We start from the raw sequence: 24,948 nt of genomic DNA, 5'->3' as shown, positions 1-24,948 counted from the left end.
CTTTACATCCACTTCAGTGGGGAAGGAAAGTGGAAGTGGTACTACCTGCATGAAATAGAAAGTTTAGGATTCCCCTCTCCTCTCGCTCTATTTAAATGTAAATTTTTCAGCAAATTTGCGTTTCTGATATATATACTAGTTTGGGAAAATGTTACCTCAAGATGTTTAAAGGGAAAAATTGAAAAGTTATTCCCTCCAAACAAGATAAGCTATTATTTCAAGTATGTATTCCTTTAAAATGAGAGGGGCATTACTGGGGATTGAACCCAGGGCTCCACGCATGGTAGGCAAGCACTCTATCACCAAGATACATGTCAGCCTCCAAATTGTTATCTCTTTGCAGAAACACCAGAAAGGCAATAATGTTATATAATTTTAATCAACTAATGAAGAACCATTCAGCAACATTTTAATTTTACTATGTTCCAAAATATTGAGTAAACATGTGAGTCTGAAACAGAATTTAGCAATTTCCTTCGCAAAACACTGTTCTCACTCTTCATGGTGGATAATGAGACAGCAGAACTGTCATTGTCCATCCTGGGGGCGGGGAGAATCCTATGGCAAGAAAATAAAAGAAGGGAGAGAGATTCCAAGATTTCTAGTTTTCTGGATTAAATTCTTCACAAAATTCTTTCATACAAGGAAAAAATATACAGACTAGAGTCAAATCAAGGACAGAGACAGTTACTATTCTATTCTATATACCTCTACTTTAGCCTTATTTTCCCCATCTTGTTCTCACAGTTATTAGGTTTATTAAATTATAAAAGCATGTTATTGGCTTGAGACTGTATGTACTTTGAATTCCTTTGTGACAAACTATAGCAAATCTCAGTCTTAGAACTTAAACCCAAAGCTTGTTTAGGAATATACTTTGTAAAGAGGTGAATTTCAGACAATCACAGGCAGTCAACTAATAAAACCACGCCCCAATAATGCAGATCTTACTTTGCTTCTGTGTTAGGCCAATAGAAGCTCCCTGCTCATGCTGACAGAGAGACTCTCTTCTACTTCTGTGAATTGTTCTTTGCTCAAAGAAACTGATAATTTAAAGTTTCTCTTTCAACTAATTAAAATGTGCCTATTTTAGACAATTATGTACAACAAATTCTAATAAAAATTCTGAAAAGAAAAGTTTTTGACAAAGTAACAAACTTTTCTCAAAATCCTAAGCAAATGTTTCCTAGGGTAAGCTCTCCTCCTAGCTTCAGGATCACCATAACCTGAGAACTTGCTTGAAGTGCATTCTTGGGCCACACTCTAGACTGATTAAACTGGAAATGAGGACAGAGCAGGACTGTGGGTTTTAATGAGCCTCTGAGTGAGGAACACTGAGGAATTTAGGAAGAGGTCCAGGGGTGACACTGAGCCACACACTAATTTAAAAAGTTGTATGCAGCAGTGCTTAACATGGCCTTCAGATTGATCTCACCAGGGGACTTTAAAAATGCAGAGGTCTAACTCCAATATTGGATTTAACCAATATTGGAGAGATGATAAAAGCTTGGGCACAGAAGCATGTGTGTGCGTGTGCGCGCTCAGGTGTTACTGGGATTAAACCCAGAGGTGATCTACCACTGCGGGATACCTCCAAGCCTCTTCAAATTTTGAAACAGGAAGGGTCTTGCTAATTTGCCGAGGCTGACCTGAAATTTGTGTTCCTCCGGTCTCAGTGGGCATTGAGATTTTTAAAACACTCCCAAATGATACTAAAGTATAGTTAAAGGTGAGAACCATTAATCTAGCTGACTGTATCTTTAAAGTGAGAGTTGATAAAAAAGAAATCTTAGATTCCAAGAAGTCTGTAAATGAGAAATGAAGTTACCTTTCAAAACCAAGAGATGCAAAAAAATCCACTAGGAAAAAAGAACCAAGTCACTGATCAGTTAATTTTACTCTTTTAAAAGCTACACAAGATGTTCATTATTAAAGTAGAATTGTTTTAGTAAACAATGATTTTTATACATGTGTGCACACATACACACATGGTGCATTTCTAATTGTTATGGGAAAGTTGTTTGTTTTTGTTTTTGGGGGTTTTTTTGGTACTGGCAATGGAACCCAAGGACATTCTAACTCCGAACTACATCCCAAGCCCTAATTTTTATTCTTTATTTTGAAACAGGGTCTCACTAAGTTGCAGAAGGCCTCACTAAGTAGCTGAGACTGGCTGCAAACTTGCAATCCTCCTGTCTCAGCCTCCCAAGTACTGAAATTACAAGCATGCCCTCTACACCCAGCATGGGAAAAAAATTTTTTTTTTCCAAAAAAGGGTATGCTGCCAGGCGTGGTAGCTCACGCTTGTAATCCCAGCATTCGGGAGGCTGAAACCGGAAGATCATGGTTCAGAGATAGCTATTTAGTGAGGCCCTCTGCAACTCAGTGAGACCCAGATTCAAAATAAAGAATAAAAAATAGAGCATGGGGTATAGCTCAGAGGTCGAATGCCCCTGGGTTCTACCCCCAGACCCGCAAAAAAAAAAAAAAAAAAAAAAAAAAAAAGAAGAAGAAAAGAAAGAAAAAAAGATGAAAAAGGGTATGTTATGCCTGGGGAAATAAAAACAAAGATTACACAGTAGCAATAAAGTAAAAATGCCAAATTAAAATCCAGATTGAGTATACTGACTTAACTGAGGAAGAAATTGTATCTAATTGTAGTAATATTTATGACTGTCAAAATAAAAAGAAAGGCCAGAACCTCGGTCTTTAAGGATATTGGTGGGCAGACCTGATGAGAGAAGAGACAAATAGGGGGCTTTTCAGAGAAGCTGGTAAAACATAGTAATGAAAAATGTTCTTGCTCAGGACTTCCTCTGAACCACAGATTGCTGCAACTGATGTGATTCTTCTCTTAAATCGCCCAAGGATGTTACATAACTGGTACCATCCTAGAAGCTGAGACAGAAGTCATTTCATTACATCAAGTGGATTCCTTAGGGCAATGATTTTCATCACTGGAATAATTTACGGGAACTGTTCAAACAGACCATGGGACCTTGGAACTAGGTTTGGCTCTGATATGGGACCCATAAATATGTATTTGTAAGTTCCCAAGTGCTGCTAACTTCAAGGATAACAGCTTGAAAATCACTGCCTTTGGGCTCTGAGATTCAACTGTCTAGTGGAATTCTGGTTAAGAAAGGATGATATAAAGTGTATCTTCATTTTGAAAATCATTTAAAGTAAATAAAGAAAACAGAGACCAGTAGAAAGCAGCAAACCCCTCCCCTTCTCCTATTTAAGACAGTATCATCTTGGTCTGTTCCACTACAATATTTTCTTTGCAAATAAATGGAATATTCTTAGCTGTTACATATGCAGAAATGTATATGAACATGATACCAGCCTGTGCATGTCATGGGGACCAAGAGGCACGGCCAGTGCACTCAGATGTGGTACAGTACAATGAATCTTCTCAGGTGTTTATAAAAAAGGAAGACATTCTGCCCACTGACAGCCCCAAAAGGCAGTATACCAATCCTTTCATATCAAAACTATTCTCTGATTTTTTTTTGTGTGTGTGGTACTGGGGATGGAACCCAGGAGCATTCTACCTTCAAGCTATACCCTCGGGTCTATTTTTTATTCTTTATTTTGAAACAGGACCTCACTAAGTTGCAGAGGGCCTCACTAAGTAACTGAGGCTGTCCACGAACCATGATCCTCCAGTCTCAGCCTCCCAAATCCTGGGATTACAAGCATGTGCCACCACATCCAACTCTGATTTTTTGCTAGAGATTGCACCCAGAGCCTTGCACATACCAGGCAAGTGGTCAACCACCAGCTACATTCCCAACTCCTACCCCTTTTCTGAAGACAGTGTCTTGCTCAGTTGCCCAGGCTGATCTTGAACTTGTGTCAGCCTCCCAAGTAGTTTGGATTACAGGTGTACACCACCATGCCTGGTTAACAGGTAGAATTTTTTTAACTTTCATCTTTTGATCTCCTAATACATATCTACATAAGTCCTATTTATTGTTGGGGTTCAGAACATCCTACCCTGAGAGGCCATTTTTGTAGTCACTCTGTGGCTTTTCCCTTCCTTTCTAGCAAGGAAGCCAGTGAGAGCTAGCAATGAAGGAACTCTCTGAGATAGCCCTCCTGAAAATACATCATTAGACTGTCATGGGAAAGGCATCCTGCATGACATACAGCCAGAGGAAAGGAATGCAACACTGAGAGGCCAAGAAGACTGCACAAACAGGCCTTGCCAAGTTTTCCCAGGTTAGTACCACTGGATTATACACCTTTGGCTGAATCGTACTTTTATCCAACCATCCATTCTGCATCAAATGTAAACATAAAAACTCAGTTTTCCCTGGGTCTTTAGGTTTCTAAGATTTCTATGTTATGTAAAACTTTGATTAAGTAAATTTGTTAAGCTTCTCTCTTTTTAAGCATCTTTTGTCCTAGGAATACCAGCCATGACTCTTGCAATGGGTACGGAAAAGATAATACTTTTTCTCCCCTATACTGTCTTCCTAGGCTTAGTTCAATTGGCCACCTTCTCCATGCAGCCCTTTCTCCACATGAAGATCCTTTCTGATCCCTCACTTCTTTTAGTCATGGCCATACAATTTACCATATATTCTGTAATTATGTCATGTTTGTCCAACTCCTTATCAAGCTTTTCAAGGCCAGTTACATTTTAGCACACAGGCAAAATAAGTATTTGTCAACTGACAAATTTTAGAGAATTTCAAAAAGATTATAAACTTATACTAAGGTGAAATTTTGTGCAATAGATACAATGTAGACAATCGCATTCCCCCCTTGATAGTCTAAGCAAAAAACTTCATATTCCTGTTTCTCTTCTAAGCTGTTCTAGTTTCTAAGTACAATAAAGGTTCCACATATAAACAAAACAATGTGATCGATTTCTGTTAAGAAAGCTTGCTAATTCAAAAAGTTAAAACAGTGTATCACATAATTAAGAACACACGTTATTATTTTGGGTTAAGATAGTTTAAAGTGATATAAGCAAAGATTACATCTCAAATCTGCCAGTATCCAAGATCCATCCCACACATGGTTTGGTTTCACTGAGTTTTACTGTATTTTCATCACCTTACTCCTTCTTAGTAATTACTGACCTATTTTTTTAAATTTATTGGTGCAATGTAATTATACTTCATAGTGAGACTCAAAATGATACATTCATACACAAACACATTTCTTGATGTTTTTCTCTCCACTCCTCACTCCACTAGTTTTTCCCTCCCCCATATATGCTAGTGAAATTATTAGTGATCCCTTCATATAAGAACGTGACTTATGTATAATACAACTCACTCATATCAATGAAAAGAATAAAAAGTCTACTTACCCCACCCATCACAATTCCATCAATAAGTGCAACATATGGTTTCTGGTAAATGCCTGAAACAAATAGAGCTATAATTTTAGTTGCAATGTTTAAAATATATTCACTTTTTCAAATAATTGCATTATATTGACTTTATTTTCCTAGGAAATTTTTGCAAGAAATATGAAAGAGGACTATAATGTGGTTTGTAAAACATATTATTTTTAAATGTCAATCCATACTCAATCTTAATTATTTTATTCATTACCATTTAATAGTTCGACTTTCAACCTGAAACAAATGAGTCTTGTATACTTCAGCTACTGATTAATATAATTAATACCTGCATCATAAACCACTGATGTTTACATACACAGTTGTATTTTAAAGAACATGTTTGCTTTCTATATAACTAAAGTATCTAGATACACACAGGAATTACAGCATACAAGAAAAATCATTCACTGGGAGTTGGAAGACTCAGAGTCTTTTATTCTTTTTGCAGATATCATTAAACTAATTTAATTCACCAGTCCTTAAATTATTAAATTATATGTATATAATTATTAAATTATATATGTGTATGTATTATACGGAATATATATATACATATCAGTGAGGGTATACCACATAAATAATATATAAACAAGTTTCCTCATCTGTAAAATGATGAGACTTAATATATGGCCTCAGATGTCCTTGCCACTTTGAAAATATTATTAATCATACAAACTTTTATTCCCTTCCTTTCCCTTTTTGTGTTTCCTCTGAGAGGAAAAGTCAGCCAGAAGATAAGAAAAAATATAAGTCATTGAACATCTATTATAACTTATTGCCAACATTACCTCCTTATAGAAGACCAATATAAAAATGTTGAGTTTTGATGCATCTAGCAAGTCTGAAAGTATTCCCAATTAGCCAAAGAACCACCCAGCACAACTTGAATTCCAAATTCACAGGGACTTCCATTGCCCCCTCAATTTTGACCTGTAGTTCCCTAGACACTATGGATGAAATTCTTGATTGAAATGGAGATATACACATATACTCAGGTCCTAGTTAAATTATAGATACATATGTTTCAGATATAAACTATTGACTACTGACTTAATAGGGGCCATGAAGCCAAAATCTGCCAAATTTCTTAGTGACTATTATGTCATTACAATGTATGTAAATTAGATCCTAAAGAATCTCTCAGTATATTAAATTTTACTGAATTCTCTTTTTAAATTACTTAAAGGTTTTTTTTTTAAAATCTCCTATTTAGTATAAAATCTTGGGGCACATCAGCCACATTGTATGTGCTCAACAGCCACATGTAGCTAATGCCTCTTATACTGGACAGCACACATGAATATGTTCTTCTTCACTATAAAAAGTCCTGTTGGCACCAATATACAGAACATTTGAATAAATAAAATATTCTAAGTAAATTTAGCATTTGTAATTTTTTATTTAAACAACTGCTCAGATGCCCATTTTACTTGGTTCACTGAGCTAAAAAGGAAAACAGTTCCCTTTTTCTACTTACTTCAAAACCCTAGAAATTATAGCAAAAGTAAATTTATTTTCTAAATTTACAGTCAGGCTTAAAGCTAAGGGAAATTCCCAGTGCCAGAAACATAGAAGAAATGCAAAGTCAATAGCTAAGCTGAAGCTACAGCCAAAGATTATGAGCTACACAATCGCTAGCTGCATAAAACTTAAGGTTAGGAGGAACTGTACCATTTATAAAACAAGACTAGAATAACTCCACCTGCTGATTTTGGAACTCAATAGGAAGGCTGCCCCCTGCCCAGGAGAAAGTCTGAGAAAGCAGATGCTCAAGCACTAGATAAACACCACTATTAGCTGAACAAACTGCCAGGCGTGGTGGCGTACACTTGTAAACTCAGTACTTGGGAGGCTAAGACAGGAAGATCATGAGTTCATGGGCAGCCTCAGCTACTTAGTGAGTCCTTGTTTCAAAATAAAGAATAAAAAGTAAAACTAGGGGTATAGCTCAGAGGATAAAATGTCCCTGGTTTCCATCCCCAGTACTGGAAAAAAAAGAAAAAAAAAAAAAAAACAAAGAACTGAACAACTGAAATACCCTTAACGAATTTGGAATACAAGTAATGTCCTTAACTTAGTATAAGGAGATTTATACCAAAAGAAATAATTTGTACCTAAGTATAAAGTTTTTAAAGTTTTCCCAATGATACCTGGAACAAAACAATATTACTACTGCTCAGCATTATAACAGAAGTTCTTGATAAACTATAAGAAAACTCATAAACAAAGAATTAAAAAAATAAAAAATATTATGTGCAGATGATAGACCTGCCTATGTATAAAAGCCAAGAAAACACATAGGAATGCCATTAGCATCAACAATAGACTTCAGAAGTGTTACTAGATAAAGATATTAAAATCAAAAGCATTTTTATATGCCTGGAATAATGGCTTAAAAATGAACAAGGAATATAATCATTAAATGCAGTTAACAAAAACCACAAGCTTCTAAGAATTTTTTAAAATAAGAATTTAAAATATCCCAGTATCCAAAGAAGAGACAAGATTAGACTGGGCTTTGTGAGAAGGGGGTCCCCATTATTGAGATTCTGCCCTCACTGGAGAGGCTGCAGCTGTAGTCCACTGAATGGCAGAGAAGCTTGCCAGCTGTGCCTGGCTTGCCCTGGACCCGAGCTTGTCTACACACTCTGAACCCTGGCAAGAGCTCTGTGCTGGGGTGGCCATTGGGAAATCCTCCCCATAGGGCGCCAGCAGGTTGAGGCAAACCACTCGCTGTTGTACTGATGAAAATTCACCAAAAAGCATCCCTTGGAGGACCATCGCATTTGCTGGGAATCCAGCACGGCCACAAGAGCGCCACCTGCAGGTATGCTAGGAAGGGGTTATCCCGGAGCCCTCCACAACTGGGAAACCTGTACAACTGCAGGTAAAGCTGCCTGTGGGGGTGCTACTGAAACTTGCTTGGGTGAGCTCCACTGGCCAGCCTGGCGTCACAGAAGGAAGAAGAAGAGAGATTCTGCCTCCTCCAGCGCCCCCTCAGCACCTCCACCCGCGAAGCTTAAGGTCGTGCCAGTGAATGGGGGAAACTCTCTAGGGTACAATCAAGGCAACAAAGAGTATGTTTGAAGCTGTGAGGCAAGACATGGATAAAGGACACAAGAATTAGCAGTGTGTGTGTGTGTGTGTGTGTGTGTGTGTGTGTGTGTGTGTGTGTTACTAGGAATTGAATCATTGAATCCAGGGGCATTCAATCACTGCCCTACACTCCAGCCCCCATCTCTTTTTGCAGTACTGGGGATGAAAGTCAGGAGCATTCTACCTCTGAACTACACCCCCAGCCCTATTTTTTTCTTCTTTATTTTGAAACAGGGTCTCACTGAGTTGCAAAAGGCCTAAGTATCTGAGGCTGTCCATGAACCGTGATCCTCCTGTCTCAGCCTCCCAAATGCTGGGATTACAAGCGTGTGCCACCATGCCCAGCCTCCCCTCCCTTTTTTAAACAGATTCTTCCTAAATTACTGTAAAAAAAAAAAAAATAAGAATTTAAAAAGACTTTATGGAGAAATTAGACTTTATAGGACATGAAAGTCAATCAGAAGAAAGTATTCTAAAACTTATTTATGGTTAGTACAATTTGGTAACTGTCCTAAAAATCATTGAGTTGTAAACATAAAATGAGTGAATTTTTATGGTGTATACTACAAATCATAATTTTATTATATAACCATAAATTAAAACTCTATGAATTAATGAAGAAATATGCCACATTAATGGAGAGAAGATGCAATATCAAAGATATTTTCTATGTAATCCATAACTCACTATCATTCCAATAAAAACATACAAAGGATCTTTTGTGGAACTAGATGAATCAATTCTTAAATTCATAGCAAAGATAAAAAATCCAAGAGCAGTCATAACAAAAGATGTGTCGAAAGTTATAATTTAGGGAAGAATTTGGGGAAAAAAGTAGAGATATATAAACTCCATGGTCCATCATTCCATATTATTTCTAGAGAAACATTAGCACATAGGCACTAAAAAAAAAGAAAAAAGAAAAAAGAAAACCAACAATGTTGGCACGTGGTCACTACCCAGACACAAGGGTATAACTACTTATAGTAGTAAAAACTGGAAATAGTTTAAAATGTATAAATATAGAATAGATAAGTAGTATAAGGTATATTCATAACTTTGGATGGTATAGAATGGTTAACTATATGGTGTAAAACATTATATGGAATTGTATACAGATACTCCCTGACTTACAAAGGAGTTTCACCCAATAAAGCCACTTTTAAGTTAAAAATATTGCAAATCAAAAATGCAATTAATACATCTAACCTACTAAACACCTTAGCTTAGCAACACAGAACCCTAGAGAGCATTGGCTACTGACCCCTGTGACCTCGGGATGACTGGAAATTGCAGCTTGCTGCTGCTGCCCAGCATCGTGAGACAGTATGATACTGTTTATCACTAGCCCAGGAAAAGATCAAAATTTGAAGTGCACTTTCTACAGAACATGAATTGTTCTCACACCATTATAAATTTGAAAAATTAAATTGAACAATAACTCAGTGAATATGTGCATATAGTAAGATAGTATTGTATAAATTTTAAAACAAAGTGATACTATTCATTCATAAATGTGAAGTAAAAATATTAAATATGGTCTAAGAAGATACCAAATAACAATGGTTGCTTCTTTTTCTTTGTGATACTGGGGAGATTGAACTCAAGGCATCATGCATGTTAAACAAGCACTCCACCACTGAGTTACATACTGGCCTCAAACTTATGATCCTACTGCCTTAGCCTCCCGAATAGCTATGATTACAGATGGTGGTGGTGGTATGTATACATGGCACACTCGTGTGTGTGTGTGTGTGTGTGTGTGTGTGTGTGTGTGTGTTTGGCACTATAGATTAAACCACAGGCATTCTTTAAAAGCAAACATCTTTTTTTCAAGTGGGACAATGGGTGTTTCTCATGAGAGAAAGGAAAGCACTAAGGGAGGTCACAAAGTGGGCTGAACTGTAACTACTTTGAAACATACATACATACATATATATATGTTTATATATGTATATATACATATATATACACACACATACATATACATATATGGGGATGGAACCCAGGGGCAATCTACCTCCAAGCTATACTCCCATCCCTTATTTATTTATTTATTTATTTATTTATTTATTTATTTAGCAGTACTGGGGATTGAACCCAGGGGCATTCTACCTCCAAGTTATGTCTCCAATCCTATTTTTCTTTCTTTTTATTTTGAAACAGAGCCTTGCTAGGTTGCTGAGGCTGGCCTTGAACCTATGATCCTCCTGTCTTGGTCTCCCAAGTACTGAGATTACAAGCATGCACCATCACACCCAGCTAAGCATTATAGTTTAAGTAAATTTTATAACATCAACCAAAAACACAATACTGTTATCTCTTTTTTTCTGGACTGGTAGGTACACATGTATTTATTATGTCATTTCCTAAAACTTAAGTTTTGAAACTATGTGTTTGATAGAAGCAGTGCTTTCCTTCTACTAAAACTAGACCCGCTACTATAAAGAGAATTTTATTCCAAAGTTCCATAGGGATCAGGAAAGTATAATTCACTTAATAGAGAAATCTGAGACCTGAGTTTTCTGTTTACCAAGAAAACTAGCTATAGAATCAGGAGCCTAAATTTTCATGTTAATTTTTATGACAAATAGTAGCTAAGTACAGCCCCAAAATATTAAAGTGTAATTATTCTGGGATAAACAGAATAGTTAAACTAACTTTGTTTATACCCAACCCATAAATTTCAATAAGAATGCCTAGTAGTTGGTTACATCTTAATAAATCATACTTTCCACCCTATTTCTTGATTCCATTTTCAAGATCTCAGCAGAGCACACATACTGATGGCATTGTTCAGTGTATATTCTTCCCTGAAGAACTCTTGAGGCAGCGTCTGTTTTGCCTTTGTAGCTTCTGAGATTGCTAAGGAAAGATGGAAGAAAAAAAAACAAAAAAACACAATTATAGATTTTTAAAAAGATATTCTCTAGTCAATATAGTCAAAGGTACTCAATTAAAAGTGCTGTGATAATTAAGTAGTGGAAGGAGGGAAAGACTCTAAAATGGCTAAAGTTTGAAAGGTGACCATGCCACAGACATGTTATAGAGATCCACAGTCCAATGTCACTGCTTCAAGGCCAAAGTTACTCTTTTATCAACGGAGGCCACAGAAAGTAGAACTTCTCTTCCCCAAAGCATGTCAGATACTGTAATCTCTCCCTTCCTGCCCTTCTGTTTTGGAGGTATTCTTTGATCCCCTTGTCTAAAAGCAGATAATATGATGCCAACCATCCGGGGAATCTTGCCCCAGAACAGGGAGGAAAGAAGGCTGCAATGGAGGGCCAGAAAGAATCTGAACAGACAGGCCTTGTGGGTTTCCCCACAGTCTACTAGCATTAGGATATAGCCTTTTGGGCCAGTAACATCTCCACATGGCTGTCCATTCTTCAATCACGCCTATATAATAGTCTTTATAAAAACCCAAAAGGACAAGGTTTGAAGAGCTTCCAGACAGCTGGACATGTGGCGGCTGCTAGCGAATGGCACATCCAAAGGGGGCACAAAAGCTCCATGCCCCTTTCCCTTACCTTGCCGTAGGCACCTTTGCATCTGTACCTTTATAATTTACCAGGAAATGAAGGTGTTTCCCTGAGTTCTGTGAGGCACTTGAGGAAATCAACTGAACCTGAGGAGTGGGTTGAGACGCCCAATTTATATTGGGGTCAGAATGCAGTTGTAAAACACCCTGGGGCTTGCCATTGGCATCTAAAGCGAGAAGGGCCTTAGAGACTGAGCCCTCAACATGTGGGAACTGATGCTGTCTGCAGATAGTGTCAGAATCGGGTTAGAAAATACCCAGCTGCTGTCTGCAGAACTGACTGCTTGCTTGGTATCCAGGGGAAACTGCATACATCTGATGTCAGAATAATCTGTTTTTCCATCTATGGTCACAGACTTAGTATACTTCTTGCGAAGTATTATATTTAAATTAGAAATTACAAATTGTAATGAACTGCATTTTTTATCATTTTTTTCTCCAGTAGCTGAATAAATAACATTTCCTAGATATACAAGCAAATTTTTTTGCATACTGATAACTGAACCCAGTGGCAATCTACCACTAAGTTTATTCCCCACATTTATTTATTTAATATTTATTTACTTATTTATTTTGAGACAAGGTCCCACAAAATTGCCCCAAGCTGCCTCAAACTTGCAATCCTCTTGCCGCAGCCTTAGGAGTCACTGGGATTACAGCCATGCACCATCACACCCTGTTCTTTTGATTGTGTGTGTGTGTCTGGGGATGGGACCAAGGGGCATTCAACCTCTGAGTTATACCCCCTACCCTATTTTTTTATTCTTTATTTTGAAACAGGGTCTCACTGAGTTACAGAGGGCCTCACTAAATAGCTGAGGATGTCCACAAACCACAATCCTCCTGTCTCAGCCTCCCGAATGTTGGGATTACAACTGTGTGTCATCATGCCCAGCTTTGGTTATATATCTTAATACAAAATACATTATACATATATACATGTGTGTAAAAAGGAAGTGCTGCTGTGTATACTAGTTAAATATTTCTGCCACATTCATGGTACCACAAAACATTTATCGAGCCTGTACCATATATCAAACACTACTTTAGCTGCTACAGATAATAACAATATAAGATTACTGCTCTGGAGTTCAGACTAATAAAAAATACAGACTACTAAAATATACTCTTTGTACTACAGAGAGCAAATATACAGCTGGAGTTCCATGGGAATGGGAGCAGGAGGGGTTGACTAAAGGTGGATTTCCAGAAGAGCAAAGCCTCAGCCATGTTTGAAAAGACAGGAATTTCCTTAAAATGACAGGAGAAAAAGTTTCATGGAGAAGCAGCAGTACCTACAAAAGCCCAAAAGCAAGAAAGAAAAGAGCGGAAAAAAAAAATCAAATAGTCTTAAGACAAAAGAAAAATGGTAAACGGTGAGGCTAGACAGGTAAATAAGATGGCAACATTTTTATTAATAATATCAATGGAGCCAGGTGTGGTGGCACATGCTTATAATTCCAGGATTTGGTAGGTTGAGATAGGAGCATCCCCGTTCGAGAACAGCCTTAGCTACTTAGTGAGGCCCTTTGCAACTTGGTGAGAACTTGTTTCAAAATAAATAATAAAAAATAGGGCTGGGGTGTGGCTCGGTGTTAGAATGTCCCTGGGTTCCATCCCTGGTACCATAAAAAAAAAATCAATGGAAATATAACTTGCACAAACATTGCTACAGCATACTTCCACCTGGCTTAATGATAAATTCTCAATAAACATCTGCCAAATAGTAAACACTACCAGATGGTTTCATTTCTAGTGTAATTTCTTTCTTTTCAAATCCATTTCTTTTTATATTTATTTATTCCATCATAATTTTCTATTGTACAGAGTTCACATGTCCAATGTGTGCCTATCAAGACTGCTATAATAGTTTTTTCTACATACAGTAATATCATGTCTTTCCTTAGTGCTTTAAGAATTACCTAATAAAATATAAATTAAACATATTATATATATATATACATGGTTCCTTTTTTTATTTTCTTTTTTTTTAATTTTATTTTATTGGTGCACTGTATTCATACATCATAGTGGGATACAAACTTTTGTAGACATACATGCACACATCGCCCAGTCAGCCCCCACCCGATCCCCACCCCATTCTCTCCCCATCCCTCCCTCCCATGCTTGGCTTAGTGGTTGACATCTAGTATTATAGCAATTTATCCAAAATTAAAAATGATAATCTCACATAACAGTTTCATTTGTCTGATACCAAGCTTTTGATGACTTAAAGATAACATTTCAATATTTCTTTTTGCTTTCTTTCTTACCAGAGAATATTTTTTTCTTTTTTTTAGGTGAAACTATCATATATTTATTTTTCAGAAAAAAATCTATCCTGATATGGAATATGGACTCTAGATACCCAAAACAATCTCGAAGCAAAAACAAAGCTAGAAGATGTATATTTTCTGATTTCAAACCATATAAAGCTACAATAATTGAAACAGTGTAGTACTGTTCTAAAGGCAGATATATAGACCATTGGAGTTAAATACAAGCCTAGAGCTAACTTCTTCCCTATATTGTCAAGTTATTTTTGACAAGGTTTCCACGAAGATTTGGTGGTGGAAATAATAATCTTTTAACTAAATATTGTTGAAAAATAATAATTACATGGAAAAGAATAAAATTGGACCCTTACCTAATCCCACATACAAGTATTAACTCAAACTAGATAAAAGACCTAAATATAAATCTTAAGACTATAAACTTTTAGGAGGAAATCTGGGTCATAAAACCTCACAACATTGAAATTGGCAGTGATTTCTTGGATATGATTTCAATGGCACAGGCAACAGAAGAATATACAAACTCCCTAAAAAATAAAAGAAAATATTGTATATCCAAAGACAATGTAAACAGAGTTAAAAGTTACTAATAGAATTGGATAAAATATTTCCAAATGCTATATCTGAAGGTATATTAATATTCCAACTAGAAATCCTAAAAATTAACAACAATAAAGGCAAACAATACAACTTAGAGATAGGTAAAAGACTAACATAAATAATGAGTCTCCACAGATAACCAATCTTAGTTGTCTGTTGGATGGAAACTCTTGTTTCTCTGGTTCTGGTGAGTGTTACCTATTTCTTCTTTGTAGTTAATCTCTTTGAGTATTTTCTCTAGCGCTGGTTTTGAAGACATAAATTCCTTCAGTTTCTGTTTGTCATGGAAGCTTCTTATTTCTCCATCTAATTTGATAGAAAGTTTTGCTGGATAGTAAATTTTTGGCTGGAAGTTGTTTTCTTTCAGAGTTTGGAATATGTTACTCCAAGCCCTTCTGGCTCTCATGACTTGGTTTGGGAAGTCTGGAGTGATTCTAATTGGTTTAACTCTGAATGTCACTTGGCCCTTTGTTTTTGTTGCCTTTAAGATTCTCTGCTTGGCTTCCACATTGGTCATTTTGACAATTATATGGCGTGGGGATCCTCTTCTCCGATCCTGTCTAAAGGGAGTTCTATAAGTTTCCTGGATCTGTGTATCAACCTCTTGCTCTATATTTGGAAAATTTTCTGCTATTACTTCCTTGAAGAGATTGTTGATCCCTTTGGTATCACTTTCTTTTCCCTCCTCTATTCCAATTATTCTTAGGTTAGCTCTCTTAAGATGGGCCCATATTTCTTCAATGTCAGATTCCTGCTGTTGGATATCTTTTTCTAGATTAGAAACTATGCATTCATTTTTGGATTGCTCATCTTCTAAGAGCGAGATTCTGTTCTCCATGTGGTCTAATCGGTTGTTTGTGCTTTGAATTGAGGCCTTTACTTCATTAATTGCATCCTTTATCTCTTTTTGGCTCTCTCTGAGTTCTTTTCGAAGCACCTCTATTATTTCTACAGTTATTTTCCTGATTTGATCTTCTAGAAATCTCTGATTTTCTGTTTTATCAGGTTCTGATGTTGTGGGGTTGTGCACATTCATTACTTCAGTGTTATTCCTCTTTCCCATGATTTCAGAGGTTTGTGCCTTCTCTGGGTTCTTCCCTTAGGTCACTATGGCTTCACTTAAGGTGCTCTGGATCTCGAGTCTGTATTATCTCAGACCCTACTACTCCTTTACTGGGTTGTATCACAGAGTCTCCGACCCAGGGAGTCGATAGAGGCTGCTTTAAACTATGGGGGGTGCCAGGTTGCACGCTCTCCTATGGTGTGATATCTCTGCCACCGCCACTCCCCCACTGGGTCAAGTCCCAGGAAGTACAGTACTGGGATTTCTCCTCTGTGGCCCGCAATTTGACTCACTGTTCTTGAGTACGTAGATGTAGCTGTACTGGACTCGGTGAATTCACTGCTGCTGCCGCCGCCAGTGGCAATATGGCGCCTCTGCCACGCCCTCGGCCATGAGGCTGGCGTATTTTTTCTTCTCTGGTTTTGATTTCCACTCTGAATCGCTGCAGCGTGTGCTGAGCTCAGCCACTGGGAGCTTTAAATGCTGTCTGCGCCGAAAGATCCCGCCTGGCTGTTCCGCATCGGCTCACCTCGGCTTGCTGTAGCCGTCCGCTGAGTTCGCCGCTGCCGCCGGCAGTATGGCGCTGCTGCCGCGTCCTCGGGCGCGTGTGTCTCCTCTGTGGCCCTGAGCTCTGTTCTCAGTCCGCTTTCTCTCTGGAGCCTGGTGGTTTTTTTGTTTTTCTGGTGATGGTGTTTTCTGGCTATGAAAGGCGCTCTTTTTGTGGTAATGGAGATTGGTTGTTAGCGGGACTCTTAAGCCCCGCTTTTCTCGGTCGCCATCTTCCCGGAAGTCCCTTTTTTTTTATTTTCTTGGCATAGTACTAAGTATTGAACCTAGATCCTTCCACATGCTGGGCAAGTGCTCTACCACCAAGCTATATCCACAGCTCTTTTATTTTGAGATAAGATCTTGCCAGGATGCCCCGGCTGGCCTAGAATTTGTGATCCTGCCTCCTAAGTAGCAGGAATTACAAGAAGATGTGGCACCTGGCCACTTCCTCTACTATTTAGGAAAGTATTGCACAAGAATTATTGACTAGAATTCAAGATGTAGCTCAGTGGCAAAGGTGCAGCGTTCTAGGTTTGATCCCCGGCTCCAAATGACAAAAAAAGACCCCTTTAAATAGAATTATTGACTAGATATTTAGAATAACTCTAGAATTCTGATAAACAGTTGTTTTGTTTTGTTTGTGGCACTAGGGATGGAACCCAAAGGGCATTTTACCTACGAACTACACCCCCAGCTCTATTTTTTTTCTTTATTTTGAAATAGGGTCTCACTGAGTTGCAAAGGGCCTCACTAAGTAGCTGAGGCTGTCCGCGAACCATGATCATACTGTCTGAGCCTCCCAAATCCTGTGATTACAAGTGTACGCCACCACACCCGTCTTCTATTATGGTTTGACTATGGAATTTCCCCCAGAAAAGCTCATGTGCTGGTAGTATACTAATATTAAGAGGTGAAACAATAGAATCAAGGCTCTAAACTTATCCATTGATAGGTTAATAATTTGAATGGAATAATAACTACAGGCAAATGGAGTGTGTCTGGCAGAGGTAGATCCCTGGGGTGTGTGACCCTGGGAACCATGTATGTCCCTGGTCCCTCCCCCTCACCTACTGCCATGAGATAAGCAGCTGTCCTCTGCAACTCTCTGCCACTGATGTTTTTGCCTTGGAGCCCAAATAAACTTTCATTTCTCTAAATTGTTCTTGTCAGGTATTTTGGTCAGCAATGCAAAAGCTGACATATAAAATATAGACAACTAATGATGATTACAATAAATACATGACTTTGGTGTTGAGAACAAGTATTTCTTCTAACATTTAAGTATGTACCAATTGATCTGTACATTAGAAAAACCATTTATTTTACTTATTTCTGTATTTGAAACAGGTAAATACACACACACACACACACACACACACACACACACACACACACACAATATATATATAAAAGCTGTAAGTAACGCCGGGCATGGTGGCGCTCGCTTGTAATCCCCGTACTTGGGAGGCGGAGACAGCAGCATCACACAGGCTCAAAGCCAGCCGTGCTGGCTTAAGAGACCCTGTTTCCAAATAAAAAAAAAAAGTATAAAATAGGTATGGAAGTGTAGCCCGGAGGTAGAAGGGCTTCCAGGAACCCCAGTACCACCAAAAATAAAAAAGCTATAGAAAATGCTTGCCATGGATCACAGTGAGAAAACATGTGAAAAGTTATGGAAATATGTGAGAGCAGGACATATTACAAGAATGGCAAGTCACTCAACATGACCATATTGTCAGATTATGTGACCACCTGTATTGCTTAATATCAGCTATTCTAAAATACAAGATGGGCCCACTTACCATAACTATTTTGTTTATAATTCAAGAAGAAAAAGTATCTAAATTTCAAAGGGCTACATATCTAGCACAGAAAAGAAATCCCTACTCCCTCATATTCTAGTATTAACTATAAATGGTAATGTCTTTTAAATTTTTCTTTTTATTAACTTTAATTATTAAATTATTTTCTTTATTAACCATTAATGTTTAATGATTATTAACTCATAATCAAAAATAAAAACTTGCCGGGCATGGTGGCACAGGCTTGTAATCCCCACTCTTGAGAGGCTGAGACAGGAGGGTTGCACAGGTTTGAAGCCAGCCTCAGCTACTGAGTGAGGCTCTCAGCAACTTAGTGAGACCCTGTTTCCAAATAAAATATAAAATAGGTCTGGGAGTATAGCCCGGAGGTAGAAAGCCCCTGGGTTCCACTCCCAGTGCCACCAAAATAAATAAATAAATAAATACTCTAAGAAGGAAAGAAAATTACAAATTGCCCTAGAAAAACTGCCAATACTTTATCAGCTCTAATGGGGGGAGCATTCATATGAGAGTTAGGAAGAGTTTTACCTCGGACATCACCCCCGGCACAGAAAGCCTTTCCTCCAGCTCCTTTTATAATCACCAGGTAAGTTTCAGGATCTTGATCCCACTTCTATCCAAAGGCAAAAGAAGAAGGTATAAGCATACTGTAAATACAAACTCATTAAAGATACTTCCATATGCACATAAACACATCCATATATATTCGTGTATGTTACACATATACGTCATTTATAAAGCACATCGAGAGGAATGGATCCCATTCATTCCGTTCATGGAATGAACTCTGATTTCCTTTCTGAGATAAAGTATATTCCCCCGGGGACGCTAGATGAGTTCATCTTGTGATCCAAACTTCATGAAGGCATCAGAAACATCTATCACAACCCTGAGACTGAGATGAATAAATATGGGCTTAATGATATTGTTACACAAACTTGTAAATCTGATGAACAAATCAACCCAAGGATTATTGATAAACGGAGCAATAACTAAAAAAATCAGTTTCTACTAAATTTACTTTCTACCAAAAAGTTTAGTTTCTACTAAAAGCCTAAAAATTTTCTTTTTTCTCTTTTTGCAGTACTAGGAATGGAACCCAGGGGTATTCTACCTCTGAGCTACACCCCCAGCCCTATTTTTATTCTTTACTTTGAAACAGGGTCTCGCTAAGTTGTGGAGGGCCTCACTGGGTAGCTGAAACGGGCCTTGAACCTGTGATCCTCCTCACTGAGTAGCTGAAATGGGCCTCGACCCTGTGATCCTCCTGTCTCTGCCTCCCAAGTACTAGGGTTACAAGTGTGCGTGCACCACAATGCCCAACTCCAAAAAATTTCTACTGAAAAAATTGTTAAGTAACAGTATGAAACCACTTATGATACTGCTTAAATTTGCCAGTCATTTGGAACTGATAAGGATAGATAATAACTAAGCAGGGGGGCTAGGAGTGTAGCTCAATGGTAGAGAACTTGCTTAGTGTGCTAGGGCTCTGGGTTTGATCTGCAGCAACACCAAAAAATAAATAGGCTGAAAGAATCAAGAGTCAGTGGAAGGGAGAGACGAATGGCACAAATGAAAAATAAACAGGGCTTCTGTTAAGAAGAATAAGAGAATAAGAAAAAAATGAATGCATAAGGAAAACATGCAACCAGACAGATGTGGCTCTCAACAAATAATGCAATACTGGACTACAATAATAAAAAATATGTTGTTTTAACCTGAAAGTTTCTACTTTCTCCAATTCTAATTTCCAAAACTTGGCTTATTTCTATAAATCACTATAATGTACTACAGGACACACTATAATGTACTCAAAAGAAACACAAAAATGAGAGAGACCATCAGGTGAGGAATTGAGGAGCTGGTGACCAGGAGGGTCAACGCCTCCCTGGTGTAGTAGGTGCTTGCATACACTATTTTATTTAAACGTGACAATCATACTATGAGAGATCATAGTCCCCATTTCACAGCTTGAGGACAGTGAGAATAGGTTAACTTTCCCAGTCTACTGAGTTAACAAATAGAAACCCGAGGTTCAAACGTTAGTGGTCTGACTTTAAGCCCTACAGTTTTCTACTGCCCCAGGCAATGCACTTAGAAAACTTCATGGCCTCTTCTAAAAAAGGCAAGCCAGGCCACTTAAAAACAACTTTCCTCAAATCAAAGGCTGCCACATGGAGGCAAATGAGATATATACACTCAGGCTTTACGAGGCAGTGTTGGAATCACTGGTTGGAAGGTCACTGAAACAAAAAATAGCAGAACACAAAAAGAAACTTGGGAAGGCTAGGAGCTATATAAAAGTAAAAGGAGCTAGACTGTAAGGCAGCAGACTTCCTAGCACAAAGGTGCTCAAGGACAATCACACAGAAAAGAACTGAGAACTCAAGAATCAGGGCGGCCTGGGTGTATATCCAAGAGCCCTATGATGCTACGGAACAGAAACTTTATAACCAAACTATCAAAGATTCTGTGGGATGAAATGTTCTAGCACACTATCCCTTTACAAGGATTCATAAAAATGCTTTTGGAAAATTACAAACCTTTAGCTGTGGAGAAATCTGCTGAACCATATTGAAAGTCAGCGCATTGAGAAACTTGGGTCTGTTCAGCGTTATCACTCCTGCACAACCTTTTTTTTCCAGAAGTACGTCTTTTGCTGCTTCTGTGTGCTTAGACATTCTCTGAGTAAACAAAGAACAACTTTATGAGAAAATTCATTTTGTTTTCATTGCAAGCCCACATCAAAACATACATATCAAATATAAAACTTTCATATTAATGATAATACATGAATGGAGAACTAGGAATGTCAGACAAACATTTCTAAAGTTATTTAGACTCTATAGATAAAAAGCTTTCAAAGCAAATCATATATACTTCCTGAATTTTTAATTTTTTATTTATTAGTAAACTGAATCAAGTGATTTAGAATAGGGCCTAGTTCTAAAATTCCCTGGACTATAAAATACTCTTGAATCTTTTATCATTGCACTCTGAGTTCTGCATCAGGTGTTGAGAAAGCAAAAATGAATTAAAGAAGGTAAATAATTCTTACTATAGTAACTATGGACAACTTTTTAAAAAGGTGCTGAGAGTGACTATGATGCATATCAAGAAATAGGGAGGCGACAGCTGGGGCTAGTGGCACACACTTGTAATCCCAGTACCTGGGAGGCCGAGACAGGAGGATGGAAGGTTCATGAGCAGCCTCAGTTACTTAGTGAGGCCCTCCACAACTTTGTAAGACCCTGTTTCAAAATAAAGAATAAAAAATAGGGCTGGGGTATAACTCGGAGGTAGAATGCCCCTGGGTTCAATCTCCAGTACTGCAAAAAGGAAAAGAAAAAGAAGAAGAAAAAGGGAGATGAGAATTCTAGGTAGAAGAAGGAACAGCACATGGTAAGTCAGAAACAATGAATATCTGGAAATGGTATGATGACAAAAATTGGTGGAACAAAGTTAGGGGCATGCCTGTAATCCCAAGCTACTCAGAGGCTGGGGCAGGAGGATCACAATTTAGAGGCCACCCTGGTAACTTATTAACAAGATCCTGCCTCAAAATAGAGTTAAAAGAGGTGGGGGAGGGATGTAGTTCAGTAGTAGAGTGCTTGCCTGTCACGTGGGAGGCCCTGGGTTTAATCTTCTTTATCACAAAGAAAAGAGAGAGAAACAAAGACTGGTTATGGACACTGGTGGGATGATAGGAGCCTGAATAAGCATCTTGAAACCAGACTATAAAATTTGAGACGTGTATGTAATATAGTTGGGATGTAATTGCCTTTACACTTACTTAGAGCCTCACACAATCTACCTTTATCATCCAGTCTCAGAGTCTGTGTAATATTCAGTACTGAGTAATACAGTAACTGTAAAGAACGTGGGTTTAGCTACAAAATGGTTTTCCAGGATTCTGTCATGCACAACTATCAGTGCTCATGGCCACACCATGCTTAACACCCTCCTTTATCCAAGGACAATACTTTAAACCTCACATGGGAATACTGTGCAAAGTCAGTTTAAGTTGAAAAACTTTTAATTGGACTATACCAATTAAAACTAAATGGGACACTTAGTAACTATAATCTAATAAAACCCCCAAATCCATTGTTTGAAAGCATTAAGCAACATGTTTACACAACAATTATGTTCTCTGTCCCTCAATTTCTGATCCATGAAATAGGAATGAGGCCACAATCCCTTAAAATTCAGAAAATGTTCTAATTTTTTAAAAAGTGACACAGTACATATTACATAATAATATATATAATTACATAATTATATATATATATATATATATATATATAATCACCCCAAGTGAAGATGGGTCAGTACATTATATCAAATACTTTTATATTTCTGCAGTAAACCATGAACATTCATATCAGGATAAAGATAAAAAGAACTTCAGGTATGTTCAGGTGAGATTTTGCTACTAAATGCATTTACTACAAACTAACAAAAAAAAACTTTTAGAGGTTTTAAAACTACAGATATCTGTAGTATCTATCCCACAAGACTATAATGAGAATTGAGCTAATATATATGAAGTACTTAGACTAGCACCTGACAAAGTTAGTACTACAGCAGTTCCTTTCTAACTTGTTATTTTGATGTGCAAAATACTTGTTAGGTTCTCCCTCAGGAATATAAAAATGAGTAAAAATTAATTTTCTTACAATTTAAGCTTATGAGGTACTTATTGATAAGGTACAAATAGGTTATTTATATGCCATGTACTATGCCAGATTTTTAAATAGTAATCTTATTATTCATAAGCACTCTAGGGTACATTACTATTATCTTGATTTTACATATACCAAACAGGAGGCCACAAAAGGCCAAGTGACCTGCCCACAATTAAGCTGTGGACCCATGACTTCAGGCCAGGCATTCACACTTATCCATGCTCTGTGACCTCATGCCACCTCCCAAAGGCTGTCTGTCAACTCTTTACCCTAGAAATTGAGAACAATCATTTACCAAGGTCAATGAAAGCTGACATTTTAGTTACACATCATGAATTAGTAGAGCCAGCAAAACAAAGTCCAAACTCACCAAATGTTGCAGAATGACATTAGTTCTTTTGAATGAACTAAACCTGAAACACATGGAGAATACAATGAGCTCAGTAATGCGGACAGTCCTATCTCAATTTACAAATATTGTGTTGCCTTTTGCATAAGTCTCTTCCAAAAAGTTACTAGAACAAGAAGGAAAAAAGAAAAAAGATTTAATTATCATTCATTGTTGAGCATCATAGTGAAATTATATAGCTACTGTCAGAGAGTTTGGCATTTTCCTATAAAATTAAATATACTCTTACCATATAATCTAGCAATCCCATTCCTTGAGTTTTACCAAATGTGCTGAAAACTTACACACACACACACACACACACACACACACACACACACACGAATCTGCATATGAATGTTATGTTCACTTCATTTATAATTACCCAAATGTGAAAATAATCAAAATGTCCTTTTAAGGACAAACTAACTTTAGTATGTCCATACAAATAACAGTACACAGACAAAAAGAGAAATGAGGGGACTTCCGGGAAGATGGCGACTGAGAAAAGCGGGGCTTAAGAGCCCCGCTAACAACCAATCTCCATTACCACAAAATCAGCGCCTTTCATAGCCAGAAAACACCATCACCAGAGAAACAAAAAAATCACCAGGCTCCAGAGAGAAAGCGGATTGAGAACAGAGCTCAGAGCCACAGAGGAGATACACCGGCCTCACACCCGAGGACGCGGCAGCAGCACCATACTGCTGGCAGCAGCGGCGAGTTCACCAGACGGCTACAGCAAGCCGCCTCTGTGGAACAGCCAGGCGGGATTTTTCAGCACAGGGAGCATCTAAAGCTCCCAGTGGCTGAGCTCAGCACACGCTGCAGGGATTCAGAGTGGAACTCAAAACCAAGAAGAAATACGCCAGCCTCACGGCCGAGGGCGTAGCAGCAGCACCATGTTGCCACCGGCGGCAGCAGCAGCGAATTCACCAAGTCCAGTACAGCTACATCTGCGTACTCAAGAACAGTGAGTCAAATTGCAGGCCACAGAGGAGAAATCCCAGTACTGTACTTCCTGGGACTTGACCCAGTGGGGGAGTGGCGGTGGCAGAGATATCACACCATAGGAGAACGTGCAACCTGGCACCCCCCACAGTCTAAAGCAGCCTCTATCGACTCTCTGGGTCGGAGACTCTGTGATACAACCCAGTAAAGGAGTAGTGGGGTCTGAGATACTACTGACTCGAGATCCAGAACACCTTAAGTGAAGTCATAGTGACCCAAGGGAAGAACCCAGAGAAGGCACAAACTTCCGAAATCATGAGAAAGAGGAATAACACTGGAGCAATGAATGCCCACAACCCCACAACATCAGAACCCGATAAAACAGAAAATCAGAGATTTCTAGAACATCAAATCAGGAAAATAACTGCAGAAATAATAGAGGTGCTTCGAAAAGAACTCAGAGAGAGCCAAAAAGAGATAAAGGATGCAATTAATGAAGTAAAGGCCTCAATTCAAAGCACAAACAACCGATTAGACCACATGGAGAACAGAATCTCGCTCTTAGAAGATGATCATTCCAAAAATGAACG

At 38.1% G+C, this 24,948-nt stretch overlaps 1 protein-coding gene across 1 annotated transcript in view; it reads right to left on the bottom strand.

Annotated features, from left to right (window-relative positions):
- The window catches only part of HIBCH (3-hydroxyisobutyryl-CoA hydrolase), a gene marked incomplete at both ends in the record, with an annotated part of 78,624 nt that overhangs the window by 43,125 nt on the left and 10,551 nt on the right, over nucleotides 1-24,948 (bottom strand). Inside the window, 5 exons of the mRNA XM_080688918.1 lie at nucleotides 5,330-5,382; nucleotides 11,246-11,326; nucleotides 18,860-18,944; nucleotides 20,875-21,015; nucleotides 23,390-23,432. Of these exons, the coding sequence (XP_080545044.1) occupies nucleotides 5,330-5,382; nucleotides 11,246-11,326; nucleotides 18,860-18,944; nucleotides 20,875-21,015; nucleotides 23,390-23,432 (403 nt within the window). The remainder of the gene's footprint in view (nucleotides 1-5,329; nucleotides 5,383-11,245; nucleotides 11,327-18,859; nucleotides 18,945-20,874; nucleotides 21,016-23,389; nucleotides 23,433-24,948) is intronic.

This window comes from Muscardinus avellanarius (assembly GCF_963383645.1).
Source record: "Muscardinus avellanarius genome assembly, chromosome: 2".
Taxonomy (NCBI): Eukaryota; Metazoa; Chordata; class Mammalia; order Rodentia; family Gliridae; genus Muscardinus; species Muscardinus avellanarius.
This window is presented reverse-complemented; position numbering and strand designations above follow the sequence as displayed.